This window comes from Arvicola amphibius, chromosome 14, assembly GCF_903992535.2.
Source record: "Arvicola amphibius chromosome 14, mArvAmp1.2, whole genome shotgun sequence".
Lineage (NCBI taxonomy): Eukaryota > Metazoa > Chordata > Mammalia > Rodentia > Cricetidae > Arvicola > Arvicola amphibius.
Window position 1 is genome coordinate 62,118,516 of NC_052060.1, and position 17,224 is coordinate 62,135,739.

Sequence of the window (17,224 nt, forward strand, 5' to 3'; positions counted from 1 at the left end):
GTGCAGACACGGGGGCGCGGTGCGCAGCAATAGCTTATTTTACTTATCTGGTTTGCAGGTTTGCTCTGGATCCCATCTCCACCTCCCGAGGTTGGAATTGTGGCTCTGGGTGTTTATCTGGGTGTTCGGAATCTTAGGTCTAGCTCTCACTTGTCTAGCAAGTGCTTCAACCACTGCAAATCTCCATAGCCATTTAGCCACTTATTTTTCACTGTCTGATCTATGCACCTCCACACTTTGAACAGCTGCCTTTGGCACAATTATCTCTCATACCCAACCATCAAAAAGCTCGTAAATCAATGTGGCTTCAATAGTCAAACCCAAGGACAAAATATTAATACTAGGTTAGCTTTAGTTTTATATGCGAACTATGTATATATGCTGTAGATTACTGTGTTGTCAGAAAATTTATCATGAAAATGTTAAATTCATGACCAAATATCTTTTGAGGAGGGAGGGGGAGGGGAAATGGGGGGAGGGAAAGGGAAATGGGAGGAGGGGAGAAGGTGAAAATTTGTGAAAATTATATAATTTAATAAAATAAAATAAAATAAATTTTAATAGATAATAATGAGAGCAAAATAAAAAAAGAAAATTAAACAAGTTTTTCTACGACTTTTTGATATAGTTATATGAAATTGTGATCCTCTGAAACCATCCTGATGCTGGTGTGTGTGTGTATGTGTGTGTGTGTCCACACACACTTGGGTGTGGAGCATCCGTTGACATTCATGCCTTGTGGGCACGGTGTCAGGTTATGTCCACCCCTTTTAGTATTCTGGTAACTTTTTAAAAGCCAGAGGAAGCCACATGGAGTCTGAAGTAAAGCTGTGGTTGACTTAGGATTTCAGAACAGTCATGTTTTCTTCAGAAGCAGGTGAAGAGAACGGCCCTTGCTGTCAGACCGCTGCAATGAAATTCCTGCAACACGGGAGCGTGATGCATCGACTTGGCATTCCCACATATCGGTGCATATTCGTCATACTGGTCTGAACATCTCCTGCTCCATTCATCTCTGTTCCAGAGGTGTCTGAAACATGTTAGCTTCCCTCGTGCGTGTTTTGAAACATCCACTCTGGGATGTCAAAGGACACTGGAGTATGTTAATGTTATGAGCGGGGACATGAGTTCCAGCAGAAAGCTAGAAGCCTCCATCGGACTGCCGTGCTCTGTCTGGTCCACCAGGGGAGCTGTGGGTTCGTCTCTTCACCACTGTACTGGGTCACAAGAAGCTGAGGGTTGACTGACGGATAGCTGAGCAGACACCAGGTCACCATGAGCGTTTCCAGATCTAAGGCTTCTTAGATCTGCTTAGATCTGCTGTAAGCAACGTTAAGGAAAATCTGAGGCAGGTTTGGACTCCGGCAAGTGTTGTCTGTGCAGATTGGAGGCGCGGCTCTCACACGAATCTTTACAGCAGAAAAAAGCCAGGCCTTTCTGCACAGCTCGAGTCTGTGGATTTACAGGAACTCACCGAGACCTGGTCACTTGGCTGTTCCTGCATTACCCAAGGGTCTAATCTGGACTGACAGAGAGCCTCAGAAGGACTCTGATAGTGGGCTGAGCACCAGCTTCTGTGGCTCCTTCGTCCTCTCCCTCCCTTCTGTTTGCCCTCCCCATATTCTCTATCTTTTTTATACACTCTTGGCATTGAAGCAGTGGCAAAAAGGATGAGGACTATTATTGTGATTGTAGATATTCTTGTATAGATACATAATTAATGTGAATGCATTAAACATTAAAATAGCTCTTTTTAAAGCAGACAATGTTTGTCTGGCATTTATACACATTGTGATAGTACTATGAAAGCAAACAACTCTGCCGCCTAAGTTCTCACAGAAACTGCCGCTGACTGAACACTCAGCACCTTGGATTGACTAGTGAGCTCCTCAACATGGGCATGTGGTGGAGGTAACGCTACTCCCACACAGCGATGAACAAAGGGAGCACAGAGACGTGATGTAACTTGTTGAAGGTCATATAGCCAGGCGAGAAACTTGCACTCAGGTAACTTGGCTGTGGATCTTCTGCTCCAATCACTAAGTGAACATAGTTTGAAAAATAAAGCACTACGCAGCCTCCACTAGTGATTTTCCTTGCTACCCAAAGGAACGTTTTATTAAAACCACCTGAAAGAGGAAGAGAGGCCTTTGACTCTTGGAAACAGCGCAGGGAGGGACCAAGAACAGATTGGTGGTGGAGTCTGTCTCTCAGTCAGCTGACTCTCAGCTTTCGGACTCGTGTGACAGGGCAATTTTGGTTTTGTTGTATTTTATTGTATTAATTCTATGGAAATTCTTCTCTTATTTTTAAAATTCCTAGTTGCCCAATAGATAATCCACATTCCGATAAGAACGATGAGGGCCATTTATCATCCAGTTAGTGTTCATGGTTTTTCTGGGCCCCAGAACAAAGCTCTCGTGTCTGTTGGCCAACAGGGGAATGTCCTGAGGAAGGTCTGTCTATGTCTATACCAGGCCCCGGGCAGATACCCAGACACAATTTCCTCTGAAATTCAGTGAGACACAAAGGACAGGTCAGTGAGTAATTAGTGTCCCCAAGTTGCTTTCATCCCGGGGGAGCCCTTAGGGCCCGGAGGAAGGTATTAGAGCAATGAGACCCATCTTTCTGTCTGTCAGCTTCTCCTGCTACATGCCCAGCTCCGTGTCACACAAAAGGATGCCTTACTCCAGTGGAGGGTGACTGTGCGGGCTGCTTTTTAAGGAAAGATAAATTAACAAATAATCCTGTTATACTAAGAATGTCTTGTCTTCTGAAATAACTGGCTCTTTTAAATAAAACAGGCTTATTTAACTACATTTGTTCTTTTGCTGTGATTTATGACACATAATTTTATTGTTTTCTATTCTATGATTGCTTTAACTTTTTTTCTTTCATCCTGAGTATGGATTTTTTTTTTTCAATTTCTGTCTCTGTAGTACTCTACAAGTTACACATTTTATCTCTATCTAAGTGGATGCATTTTCATTTTTAGCATGCTTATTTAATTTCATTTTCCTGCATACTTGTGAAGTTCTTTATTTGTTAAGTAAATAGTCATTCTTAGCATGAATAAATCATCTCCTTTTCTAAGCAGGACCCAGCACAGGCCAGACACCGTCTTAACACTGAGAAGTCAGCTATGGGTAAACCTTTGTTCTCGGAATCAATGCGTTTTTGCCTGCATTTTCAGTTGTGTGAAGTGGTGCCTGGTGTGTGGAGTCACAAACTACCACTCTGTCGTCCTGAGCAGATGAGTCTCTTTGTAGCTAATGAGCCTCCTTAGTGTTGCAACACACGCACCAGCTCTTCCCACACTCCTCTGCTCATGAGTTTCATTTAAGGTGGCTAATGTTCAGATCAGAGCCCAGTGTGCTGTCTGCAGCAGACGCTCCTGGGATGCAGCTGGGAAATGGGAGAAGCCTAGTGAAGCTTCCAGTTATGCCTGATGGTTGGAGAAACATTGTTTGCGATGCATGATTATGTAAATAAAAAGTCAGCAAATTTATGAGAAGAGCTTGTGTGATTTTTGTTAAAACCAGTGTTCTCCATCAGCCTGAACAAATGGTTAAGGGAGAAATAAGATACTGGAGGGAGCGTGAGAACAACCTGTTGTAGTCTCTCTTCAGTTGGGCTACATGGTCTGTGACAGAGCATCGGCAAGTTGGTGAATACACGAAACATCTATTACAGACAAGTTAAAATACCCATTTCAAAGTTAAGTGAATTAATGATTATCTTCCTAGATGAGATGTCTTATAATCAGAAATAATATAAAAGTACTCATTATTCAGTCTTTTATAACTCTATCCATAAAATACATAAATAAAAGACCTAGTGCGTGTTATACATACTCATATTTTTTTTCTGGCAAGCATCTTACAACATATTAAGGATGATGTGTCTTTTAAAAAATAATGTAACTAAGAATCTATTTTATATTAGCACATTTTGGTGTTATTTACCTGTGATACCAATGTTACAATGTATCCGCTGTCACCAAATAGCTCTAAATCTACACACTTACTCTTCATGACAACATTGTGCAATTCAGGAGATTTGAAAATTTTAAGATGCACTTACTTAATAGAAACATTTCACTGGAGAGTTGAATTTGATGCTAAAGTTAACAGTTCATTTAAAGGTATTTCCAATACACTGTTTTATGATCCTGCATGGTGAATTTGGTAATTCATTAATGTCAGGCTAGTAGTATATTACCTACATGCATAAATAAGTTATACTGCCAAAAAAGAAACTGCACACTTGACATAATTACTCATGATAAAATGTTACATCCTCACCTATTGAGTCCGGCAGCTGTTGTAACATATTGGAGGATAGCAAGAGGTCCTCAAGGGCTTCGCATCCGGAAATATCCATGTCAACCGTTTCTATCCTGTTTTTTGACATATCCAGGTATACCAACATCTTTAACTTCCCTATAGACTTGAAGACAGTGCATAAACTCAGGGTTAGTTGGGGGAACTTCCACAAGGTTCATGAAGCTGTAAAAACCACAATGTTGTGAAAATAATTTTAAAGCCACCATGACAATAGGAGAATATGGGATCACTGACCAAATGTACACTGACTAGAAAGAACACTGGTGCATCCATTCCAAAACACAGAATCCCTACATCACCTATACACCCTACACAATAAAAACACACGTGTACACAAATGGTCACAGATGAGTTATTCTCAGCAGCCAAGTGGCAGCAGCCCAAACCTGCCTCAGTGACTGCATGGGTAAGCAATAGTGGCCTGCCCACAGAATGGATATTATTTGCCAGCAACAGCAAATGGAGTGTTGAAATATGCTGCAAAATAGATGAACCTTGAAAGGAGCACGTCCCAAAAGACCACACACTGTAAGATTACACTCATATGCAGTGTCCAGAACTGGTACATTTACAGACACAAAGTAGAAAAGATTGCCAAAAATTTAGTATTGTTTTTAAGGGTGGTGGGAATGTTGTGATGCTGTTTATAGAACATTGTGGGTCTGCTAAAATAATCCACTGACGAAAATGCCTATAAATTATATCTCACTGCAGGAGTTATAGATAAATTCTGAGTGAATGCAGCAGTCAGAGCACAACAGTTCTCAAATTTGCCAGTGGAGAACTGAACACTGCAGAGTTTCCTTAAGGTTCTGATGTCTCAGACAAATTTAAAATTCTAATTTGAACTTGATTCTGCTAATTAGAATGTGGGAGGCAAGGAGGTCTTTGTACTCACAGATAAGGACTAGGGGAACCTAGAATGTTAAACACACTGGTTGTTCCTTCAAAGAAAGGAAACATAACCTGTCACCCACCCAGAAGTAGTGGAGAAGATGTGATTAACAGTCTAGTGACCTTTGCGCTATCTGTGTGGCCAAGACTACCCTGGATCCTCCCCCACAATCTCATCAAAAGCTCGTTTTTTCTTTCAGTCAATCCACAGAACCCATTTTTATGGAAGGTATCACATACACTTTATAAAGAGTTTTGATATAGTCATGTCTGATCTTTATTTAGCTTACTTTGTTCCTCAAGGAGATCCCTTCATTAGAGGTTCAACATTCTGCTCATTCACCAACCCTTTCTGAGACTCTCTATTATATACTACTATCTGTGCTATGTATTACAGACAGCATCATGAGCCAGTCTGGAAAGAAACTTGTCTGGATAAAGGCAACCAATTGAAACCAATTGAAACCAATTATCGTTGCCAAGTACAGGCTTGTCTTCAACTCAAAACATTTCTGTTGCCTCCATTCTAGGTCTGTGATCACTACTGTTCAACATCATCATAGTCAAAACAAGGTTTTTATCTTTAGGGAGTTTACATTAGTGAAGGCAATACCCAAAGAAACAGTTAAAGACCGTCTTGATATGCACAAGAAAATTCATGTGGGAAACACCACAGAAGAAAGGGGGAAGGACAAAGATGATCAAGTAGTTGTCTTTTGTCAAGAAAGAGGGAACCCAAAGGTATCAAGATGGTTCAGTAAGTAAAGTGCCTGCTGGAGAAGCCTGAGGACCCCAGTTCAATCCCTGGTCCCCATGCAGAAAGCCCGGCATGGTGATGTATGCTTGCAATCTTAAAGCTAGGGAGGCAGAGACATGCCTGTTAGACAGCCTAGTTGAATCTGTAAGCTCCAGGTATAGCAGGAGATGCTGTCTCAAAGCTTAAGATGAAGACTGTTTAAGGAAGACACCTAATATTCATCTCAGGACTCTACATGTGTGTACACATGTATACACACACTCACAGTAGCACACAAAAAAAAGGAAAAGAGGGAACCTGCAAGAAAGAACAACTCTCATACTTATAGAGAAGCTTGGAAAAGCATGGCACATTAATAGATTGAACAAATTAGAGTGACTGAAGATTGTGTTGCATTCAGGTTTTCAGGAAGAGGACCATTGTGAAAATGTTGTGAGTGCATTGATGGAGGACTCTCATTGGCTAATAAAGAAACTGCCTTGGCTTTTTGATAGGGCAGGATTTAGATAGGTGGAGTAGACAGAATAGAATGCTGGGAAAAAGGGAAGTTAGTCAATCGCCATGCCTCTCCTCAGTGAGACAGTCACCATGAAGCCAGCCACCAGGTTAGAAGCGATGAAGCTCCCACCCAAGATGGACCTACACTAGAATCTTCCCGGTAAGGCACCACTTCATGGTGCTACACAGATTATTAGATATGGGTTAATCAAGATGTGAGTAAGAGGCTGAAACTAATGGTCCAGGCAGTGTTTAAATGAATATAGTTTGTGTGTTGTTATTTCGCGTGTAAAGCTAGCCATGCAGGAGCCGGGAGGGACGAAAAGCAGGCCCGCAGCTCCACACTACAGAATGGCGTCAACGTGGATAACTGAATCCACAGAAATCTTGAGAAAGCTTGGGAAAGAATAGAGTAAAGCATGGCTTCTTGGTGGCAGCAATTTCTCGGGTCTGCTCTGCTTGCTAGAGGGAAGCAAATACTCTCATCTAAGAGAGGCTTCCTGACTCAGCTTTAGCTGCAAAACCGTACAGCTCTTTTAAGAGGTCCTGCCACAAAACACTTAAATGGTGTTGATGAAAAGCTGAACGTGTGTTTTTCGGTTTTCAGCCATAGCAGGAAAAAAGCTGTGCTGTTTTAAAATGCCAGCTTTCTGGGCTGTCCTGTCAGGGCAAACTCTGACTCAGGCAGGCAGTTCGACAGAGTGTGGTCTGTGAGCAGAATGTTGCAGCTTGCTTGCCGGCAGGGACCTTGAAATGCCATAGAGTTGTGGTGATAAACATGGCTCCTGCGGGTACCTCTGCCATGAGGCTAGAAAGCTAAGGAATGGGCTGGATCTAGCCGCCAAAGTCACAGCTTTAGTCCTACCGATATTATTTGGTAAATTAAAGACTCATGTGGTCACAAAAGAGAGATATACAGTAAAAGAAAGATTCAAAGTTGAAGAGAACGGCTAAATGGTTTATAGTGTGTTAAAAATATATGCAGGCTAAAGGTTAAAGTTCTTAAAAGTAGAAAAGAAAAAGAGAGAAAGAGTAGTTTGGGTGTGGAGGTACACAACTTTAATCCCAACACTTGGGAGGCAGAGGTAGATTGACCTCTGTGACTTCAAGGTGTGGCAGGACACACCTTTAATCCCAATGCCTGGGAGGCAGAGAAGACAGATCTGTCTGTTATAAGATCTAGTTAGTAATAAGCCTGAACAATAGGCCAAAGAGTTTATGTTTAATACCAGCCTCTGTGTGTTTATTTGGGACTGAACAGCTGCTGAATCAGGTGGTACAGAAACTTCCATCTACACACAAAAATCACGCATCAAAAATATGCAAAGCTCTTGGGTGTGGTGGAGGAGCTCAAGTTTCAAGGCCAGTGAAGGCTCTAGGCAAGCTCAAGACACACTGGGGAAACTGTCCTCATACAAACAAAAAACACGTAAAAAGAAACTGTTGAGCATTTCCCCTTGCTAGTATATCCTAATATCATGGTTGCATAGCATTTGCATTGTAGTGGCTATTATCTATAATACAGAGAGATTTAAGACATTTAGAAGGTCCAAATGGTTATAGGCAAGCATTACATCATTTCTTATAAGAGACTTCAGCATCTGTGGATCTTATCCTGTGGTTGCAGGGTCTTGGAAGAATCCCCTAGATATCAAGGGATTACGGACTACTGGACAGAGTATTTTGTGTTTGTAGTAGCAGGGTACCTAAATGTGGCCACAAGGAGGAAGAGGGATGGGCTCAAGAAAAAGGTGAAGTGAAATGAAGGGTTTCTGACTGAATGCCCAGGGTGGAGGGGGATCAACTCCTACCAGTGGTCACTCAACTTATAGCTGGACAACAGGAAACGGTTAGGTAAAAGCCTCCATCTTGCTTTGTGTCAGGGCGTTTGCCAACAAGAGCCTCATGCTTTGGTTGCTCCGCAATTCACTCATTTGATCTATGAACACCTTGCCATTTGTCTTACTTATTTGGCAGAGTCTAAATAAATCAGCAAAATTAATCAACAGATGAACACTTGGCCCTGAGCTATGGGTTTTATATATTTTTTTATTTAATATTCTATATTTTTTGACTCAATTTTCAAGGCACACCAGCTATAGTGCCACACTTTCCCCTCGCCCTGGATCCACCGAAAAACAGACTCTCTAGCCCCCTCCGATCACTGTTCACAGCTGCCTCTAACAGGCACTCATGCGTGGAGCTTAGGGTTGTGATTGAAGTTCCCTAGGAAGCGAAGGCAATGATAAGTTCAGGACAGAGTCCTCTTAGAATCAACGACAGAGGACAGACGGGGCAGGGAAGGAAGAAAACTGACCTGGACATCTAAGGATGTTGGCCTGTGAGGAAGTCGTGAGGAAGTCCTCAGCAAAGCTTCCCAAAAATTCTGTGGCTGAGCCCCACAACCCTCAGGTGTCTGAGCAGGGGCGGAGGGACTAGGTCTTTGCATCCTGTGTTTGTGGATAATTGGAAGAAGGTTACCAGGAATGGGGCTTTGACCTTGAGTGAGAAAGCTTTCATCAGAACCGGGAATCTGAAGAGGCCAGAGAGGCTGCACACAGTGTTTCCAGAAGCTGGCGAATAAAGTTCTTCATTCCTGAAGGACACATAAGCACAAGCTTTCTGTGTGACCTTCCCAGGTTGCTCTGAGAATGAGGGCTGGAGATAAAACTGAATCTGCTTGGATTGGACTAAAGATCCTCCTATCCCTCCCACCCCTCCTTAACTCAGGGCCCCATTCTGCATCTTTAGATCCCTGTGAAGCTGTGTGGCAGCAGATATTAGAAGAGCTGGCCCTCCAGAACGGAGGGAAAGAAAGCAGCAGGTGTCTTTCCCTAGCTCAGAAGAACATCACTTGATAAAATCTGCTGCTTTCCTATTGATGTCCCACCCCAAGGATGTATGAGCCATGGTAGCCCTCTCTTTTCCAGAGGTAAAGGACCCTGTGTGGTTTTCTGTTGTACTCCCTTTTCTGTCCTTTAATCAGGAGAAGGCTTTCATCCTTGAAGCTGCTCTCCATGCATTGAACAGCATTTTCTGTGCAGTTTTCAAACATTCTGTGGAAGACAAACAACTCTGGGGTGTTTAACTTTGAGTCTTTCAAACCTTCCACCAGCACCTATCCCGCAGCAGAGGTCTGCAGTCCTTGAGAAGGTTGACCTGGTGCAGCAGCACTCTAGGTGCCGATGGATCCATGGTGGGGAAATGAGTGACAGATGGGAAGAGTGGAAATCACAGATGAGGGAGATGCCAGACTATTCAGAAACAACAGAAGCACATGCACCACTTGGTTAGAGTTTGCTGCATTAGCTTTAGATTGGTAGTTATGGAGTTTGTAGAGGATGAAATACTTGGTTGATCTGTTTACCTCTCTGAGGTATGAAAAATGAGTAAAAGACAAGAGTCTAGGCTTCTAAAAGTGAATTTTAATATGTTAGGATGCAAGAGCAAAGGAAAAGGTGGATTTTCCCCCCACATCTTTTCACCGCAAATACTGAGGGTGGTTCATTTTTGAGGATGACTGACAGGTAACACTTCTGACTGCACGGGAGTTGAGCAGCCAGTCAAGGTCACATAGAACTGAATAGCAGGCCGAAGTCACATAAGCCGGGAGGAGTGGGGTGTTCACACATAGGGCATGGCAAAATGTCAAATTAAAGCACACTAAATAAAGTTATCCATGGACCACAGCTGAGCTAGTGGATTAGATGCAGAAGTTTCACAAGAGGTTGGACAAGATTCTTGGTCTCACCGTTTACTCATTTGCACATTTGGAATTTGCGAACGTCACCACTGCGGAAAGTGTCATGACTCCAATTCTCACCTGTGCCTTCTGCAGGTTCCAGAGAATGCGCTGACAGACACACTGTGAGGTCAAGCATTGCTGTACAGAAGCAGCTGCTTTGGCTTACAGGCCCAGGGGCTTACTGGCTCTGTGAACCTGAGCTGCACAGAACCTTCTCATAGGGTTTCTCTGAGGACTCAAAGAGTGAATATTTATAAGCCAGCTAGGCAATGCCCGGCTCAGTATATGCAAAGTAAGTAGCTTTGTGGGAATGAATATATTCAAGAAGCTGGTATAAACTTGCATCTAAGTAACATTCTGACTTTTCCATATCTGCTCAGGAGCTAAGAGGCATTTTATCTGCATTCTCCAGGACTGTACATATACTGGCCTCTTTCATTCACAGGGATAAGTGCTAAGACAGTCTGTGGATGTCGGAAGCAGTGCTTGTGACTCAGTCCTGTACAGACTGTGGTTTTCTCTCTGTATTTGCCTCTAATAAAATTTACCAAGTAAACAGCAACAGCTGCCAATGAAACATCAGAAAAATGGACTATTAAAAAAATTATACGAGCCAGGCATGGTGGTGTACACCTTTCATCTCAGGACTCGGGAGGCAGAGGCAGGTGAATCTCTGAGTTTGAGGTCAGCCTTGTCTATAGAGTTAGTTTCAGAACAAAAATAAATAAATAAAATTAATAAATCACTTAAATTCATACATTTTCATTTCTGGAATTACTCGTATGTGAGTCTTCCAAACAACGTAATTGAGGGAGTTGTCTGTATGATCTTTGTGATTCTCTGATCACATTAGCAAGCAGTTTTACATGAACTAGTAAATACAAGATGTACAGACTTCTGTTTATGTCTGTGATGCTATAGATGCAGCCCTTTCAAATTAAAAAATATTCTTTCCTTAGTCTTTGCCCAGATATCTCCTTTTGCATGACCTCATGTTTGTTCACAGAGAACAAATTTCATGTGCTTGCTCCCTTGACGTAATTTAAGGAAAATTCAAAAGAAGAGTAAAATTTGCTTTGAGGAAATATTGAAATCTTTGGTTTGAATTAAAAATGATTCCCTCCACTTGCCTGGACTCTTAGTCCAGTGACGACACCAACATGTGTGTTGAGGTGGCCAGAAAGGCAGGTGGTGGGGACTTCAGCAGAAGTCTACCTGCAGAAGGCAGCGGGCAAACCAGCTCCAGGCAGGGTAATGGAACCACTCAGAAGGAAAACCTGAGTCTGGTTTAGCTTGTATTGGATGCTGCTAAATCCTTGTGACTTCCAAAGGTATAAATGGGTTCTACCAGACGAGAAGCAAACAGAGAAAGCCATTTGCTTTGTAGAAGAGCTCTAACAGCAAGAGAAAAAACAGCTGTACTGTTATCTGTGAGAAGAAGGTTGCTTTTGTAAAACAAAATGTGTATTAAAAATTCAGCTATGAACTTATCAGCTTTGAAAACCCAGTGAGAAGAATAAGGGACATCAAGGGAAATCTCAGCTTTTCTCTTTTTGCAGTTCACTATAAACAAAGAACATTTAAAACAATTTCATGAGAAGCCCTTGGTGGGTGAAGCCCAAAAAAGTGTTAATTTGCTTTCCAAACACTGAGAATGAAGATGTGGGATTAATAATTAAAAACATAACCAACCTGCAGCAGGTCAGAACACACTCATGGCAAAGCTTACGTACCCCAGGCAACACTTGCAATGCATTGTTATCCATCCACAGCTCCCTCAAATTCTGTATTTGATCCAGAACTTCAGGCTGGGAGAGAGGCAGAGAGAAAGAGAGGAGAGACAAACCAAATCAGTTTTCCCTGATCATATTAGATGTTATTTCTTAAATCTTGAGCTTTTGTTTAGGAATCTATTATTCATCTAAAAACTCGCAAGTTTAACAGACCTCTAAAAAAATCCAGTATAGGGATAGGGGACCTAGAATTACCTGGAAATTATCAGAACAATTATAAAAATTAAGATCTATTACCCAGGGATATTAACATATTTCTTTATTATAGTCCAGTTATCTTTTATATTGTTACTTGTTCTTTAATTACTTGGTAAGTTTATTCTTCACATAAGGCAAGCTCTTTTCTTTTAAAAATTTTAACTTTTATTTATTTTCATGTGTATGAGTGTTCTACCTGCATGTATGTCTGTGCACCACATGTATGCAGTACCTGCAGAGACTAGAAAGCCTGGAACTGGAAATGGAGTTACAGACAGTTTTGAGACTCAGTGTGGATGATGGCAATTGAATCTGGGTTCTCTCAAAGAGCAGTCGGTACTCTTAACTGTTGAGCCATCTCTCCAGCCCAAGTGACATAAGCATTTAAGAGCCAAGGCACTACTCTTTTGTAACACTGTACCTTTACTGTAGGTTCTTATTTTGTGTGTCTGTGCACCGCACACATATGCCCGTGGGCACACAACCTTGCAGAACTATGACAAGATAGTCAGAGCCCTTTTCTTTCTATTCCTTCATTTTTGTCACCTAAGAACTACTGTTTATGAGGTGACCTGTGAGTCACTTCTCTGTGTAGGTCGGGCTGGTTAAACTTCCCCAACCTCAAGCCCTGTTTGCCTGAGAAACCTAGGTGATGCTGGGTAAATAGATCTACAAAGTGGTTATGCAAATTAGGACTTTACTGATAAACATTTCTTGGTACATGTATGATTTTAGGACTTAGTAAAGGCAAAAGCAAATGTGCACAATAGCAGAATGCTTTAAAAAAAAAGAATTAAGCTTCCAGATATGTGATAATGTAGAATGTACGGCGTCGTCAATGTTTTTCAGAATTGATTGGTATTTTGATTTTTTTATTCTAAATATTTATTGATGTATTAAAATTTTCCACCTCCTCCCTACCTCCCATTTCCCTTCCATTCCCCCATCCCCTCCCTCTCCCTCTCCAGTCCTAAGAGCAGTCAGGATTCCCTGCCCCATGGGAAGTCCAAGGTCCTCCCCCCTCCATCCAGGTCTAGGAAGGTGAACATCCAAACAAACCAGGCTCCCACAAAGCCAGTAACATGCAGTAGAATCAAAGCCAGTGCCATTGTCCTTGGCTTCTCGGTCAGCCCTCATGAGGAGCAGAAGGAGGGAGAACATGAGCAAGGAAGTCAGGACCGCGAGGGCTGCGTCGACCCACTGAGATAGTGGGACTGATCTAATGGGAGCTCACCAAGGCCAGCTGGACTGGGACTGATGGAGCATGTGATCAAACCAGTATTTTGATTTTATAATAATGCTAAGAATGTTGCTTTACACACGCCCCTTAGAAAATGGAAGACTTTTTTTTTAAATGTTGGAAATTTTATTTCAATCTCCAGCCAGAATTCACTAGATGCAGTTTTACACATGACTTGGTTTCTTCTGAATGCTCAGACCGCTGGTCCTTGAATTGTCTTTCACTCTTTACCCTTTCAGCTTTGGGGGAAACATCTAAAATTCCACAACACACAAAGGAAACCTAACTTCAGATTAAGAAACTTTCTCCCACTCTTACTTAAATCTTTTATTTAACAACACACTTGCTTTATTACAAGCCCTTTGGCTCTCACAAGTGGCAAATGTTTTATTCATGAATTTCATAGCCCTCATTTCAAACCCCGATACACAAAATTGGATGAATGAAATTGCTCAGCACTTGATGAAAAGCCTACTTATGATTCTCTCAGTCATGATGTACAACATGCCTTGAGATTGTCTAACCTCTTCAGTTAATTTCTTCGGAGACGGAAAGGTCACCTCCATAGGGTCTGAGCCTTTTTCAAGGTTACATTAATTTTATTCTTCTCTGCTTTGTTTCAGAATCAGTCTCACTAAAATGCCCATAAAAATTTAAAGCCTTGTTTTAATACATCCATTTGCATTAATATATAGGAAGAAAATGATGTTATGTTTCAGTAATTGTTGAGAGAACAAATAGGTATTCTAGTGGCAATAATGAAAGGCGATGCTGAGAAAACGTAATTGATTCATAATTAATTGAAATACTTTAAGCCATAAGCTCTTATGAATATTTTAATGTCTACGAGTTTAATATATCCCATTTAAATACTCAGATGAGTCTATTGATGGAATAGGGAAAAGATAACATGATGTGGGGAAGGAGCACCAATATGTGAAATGATAAAAATTAGCATAAGAAAGATCTGAAGATGCAGGAATGCTGGCCAGTTCTCAAGAAGTAACAGTAGAGGCCCGTGTGGAGCCTTCTGTGCCTAGTCCAAGCTCAGAAGTAGTGAACAAAATTGAGAATTTAAGTCTAGAGTGAGCTTGGTGTTCAGTGTGAATCCATTCACTCTACAGACAACCCCTCTACACAAGAAGACACTGTAGCACCTGGGAATGAAATCAGACAGGGGCGGGGCTGGCCTGTGTCTGTTTCTTTGAATGTTCTCTTCTGTAGATGCCAGGAAATCACGTGTGAGTGACAGAAGTTTGCTTCCTCTGGATGACCAACTGCAAAGATATATTCAACAAGGTGTATGTATGCAGCATGTCTGGAGATAGTGCCAGGGACACATGGCTAAGGTGGCCCACGTGGTCTGGAGTGGAGAAGAATGGTTGCCACAGACACATTTTTTTAAAAATTTTCCATGGTGTCTTTTATTTATTTTTTTTATTGAGCTATATATTTTCTATGTTCCCCTCCCTTCTTTGCCCTTCCACTTCTACCCTCTCCTATGATCCCCATGAGCTCAATTTACTCAGGATTTCTTGTCTTTTTCAACTTTCTGTGTAGATTAGATCTATGTAAGTCTCTCTTAGGGTCCTCTTTGTTGTCTAGGTTTTCTGAGGTTGTGAATTATAGGCTGGTTTTTCTTTGATTTATATCTGAAAGCCATTTATGAGTGAGTCCATATTATATTTGTCTTTCTGGGTCTGGGTTATCTCACTCAATATGATATTTTCTAGATCCATCCGTTTGCCTGCAAATTTCAAGATGCCATCATTTTCCCCACTGTGTAGTACTCCATTGTGTAAATGTACCACATTTTCTTTATCCATTCTTTGGTTGAGGGACATTTAGATTGTTTTCAGGTTCTGGCTATAACAAACAATGCTGCTCTGAACGCAACTGAGCACATGTTTTTGTGGTATGATTGAGTATCCTTTGTGTATACACCCAAAAATGGTATTGCTGGGGCTTGAGGTAGGTTGTTACCTAATTTTCTGAGAAATTGCCATACTGATAACTAAAGCAGCTGTACCAGCTTTCACTCCCACCAGCAAAGGAGGAGTGTTCCATTTACCTCACATTCTCTCCATCATAAGCTGTCATCAGTGTTGTAGGTCTTGGACATTCTTACAGTAAGATGGAATCTCAGAGTTGTTTTGATTTGCATTTCTCTGATGGCTAAGGATGTTGAACATTTCCTTAAGTACCTTTCAAATATTTTTGATTAATTTGTTGCAAGTTCTCTATTTAGGTCTGTACCTCATTTTTTAAAATTGGATTATTTGTTCTTTTAATGATCAATTTCTTGAGTTCTTTGTATATTTTGGAATCAGCCCTCCTCTGTCCAATGAGGGGTTGATCAAGATCTTGTACCCTTCTGTAGGCTGTCATTTTGTCTTGTTGACCATGTCCTTTGCTTTACAGAAGCTTCTCAGTTTCAAGAGGTCCCAATTTTTAATTGCTGCTTTCAGACACTTATTTTTAAATATAGCAGAGATGTTACAAGAAAGCAGGACTGGTTTCATCTGGTTCCACAACCAGAAATAATTATCAGAGTCACAGGGACAGAATAAAGTCTGCATCAGTGGATAGAGACTGTTCCCAGTTAGATGTGTTAAAGAAAATAATCTAATCTCCTTTCAGATACAGTGACCCCTCTATCAAATAAACATGTAACTTCCTAGGATAGCATAAATAATAAAATAATCAACAGCAAAAGCTAACACTTGTTGGATACTCATTATAGTAAGACACTTTTAAAAGTTTTTATTTGTGTTTTTGAGATAGGGCTTCAAAAACACCAGGCTGGCCTCGAACTCACTGTGTAGCCAAGGATGACGCTGAATTTCTGATACTGGCATGTGCCACCATACTCAATTTATAAGATGCTTGGAGGCAAATTATGGTCCTCATGCATGTTTGGAAAACTCCAACTCAGCATCAACACCAGCACCAATACCGTCAAGGTGTTTTTCCACAGATTGTTTTCACTAATGCATTTTAAGCAGTCTTTGAGGGAAGTGTCATTGCTGATGGGCAGCAGGAGTAACGTTGAAGACATGGGCTTTGGGGTGGGCAGATCCCAGCTGTCCCTTTCTTGACTCATATTCTTCATCAGTACTGGTGATGACAGCAGCCGTGCCATCATGGGGAGAGTTCTGAGAGTTTTTGTTTGCATCTATCCAATTCTATTGTTACAGAAAAATATCAAGGGGTTGGTTGGTAATCTATGAAGTAAAGAGGTTTTCCAAGTTCCCAATTCTGGTGGCTGCAGGCCTCCATTTATTCAGGGTGTCTCTGGCTGTATCACAGCATAGAGGAAGACAGAAAGAGAACCAACCACAGGATGAAGGGAGGGAAAGTACAAGCTGGATTCTGCTACAGCGGCTTGTTCTCCTGAGAACCAGCTCATTTCCATCTGAGAACTACATTAATTTCTGCCAAGGCCAAGGCCTTCAGTGACTTAATTATCTCCAGTCAGGCTCTGTCTCTGAAAGGTTCAGTCACCTCTCAGCACTGTCACACCCAGACTAAGCTCCTGAAACATGAACCTTTGGGGAAAATGGCTCATCCATGTCCAAACCACTTGGTGCTCAGTGTTGGTGAGTTAGCTTTAATCTTCATTTCATAGGGACGGGAGCCTAAAGGAACAAATGAATTTGCCCCAAGTTATATAACTAACACGAGGAACTAGCTAGCTTGACCTGAAAGTTATGTGAAGTGGGGCGACTATATTTCAGGAGCAGAGAATCATCG

The 17,224-nt window shown here is 41.5% G+C and overlaps 1 protein-coding gene across 2 annotated transcripts in view; it reads right to left on the reverse strand.

Annotated features, from left to right (window-relative positions):
* Positions 1-17,224, reverse strand: part of Lrrc7 (leucine rich repeat containing 7) — a 321,319-nt gene that overhangs the window by 99,112 nt on the left and 204,983 nt on the right. For both annotated transcript variants that reach the window (XM_038311250.1, XM_038311249.1), the window contains exons 8-9: positions 11,974-12,048; positions 4,305-4,449 (exon numbers count right to left, since the gene is read on the reverse strand). In XM_038311250.1, coding sequence (XP_038167178.1) covers positions 4,305-4,449; positions 11,974-12,048 — 220 coding nt within the window. The remainder of the gene's footprint in view (positions 1-4,304; positions 4,450-11,973; positions 12,049-17,224) is intronic.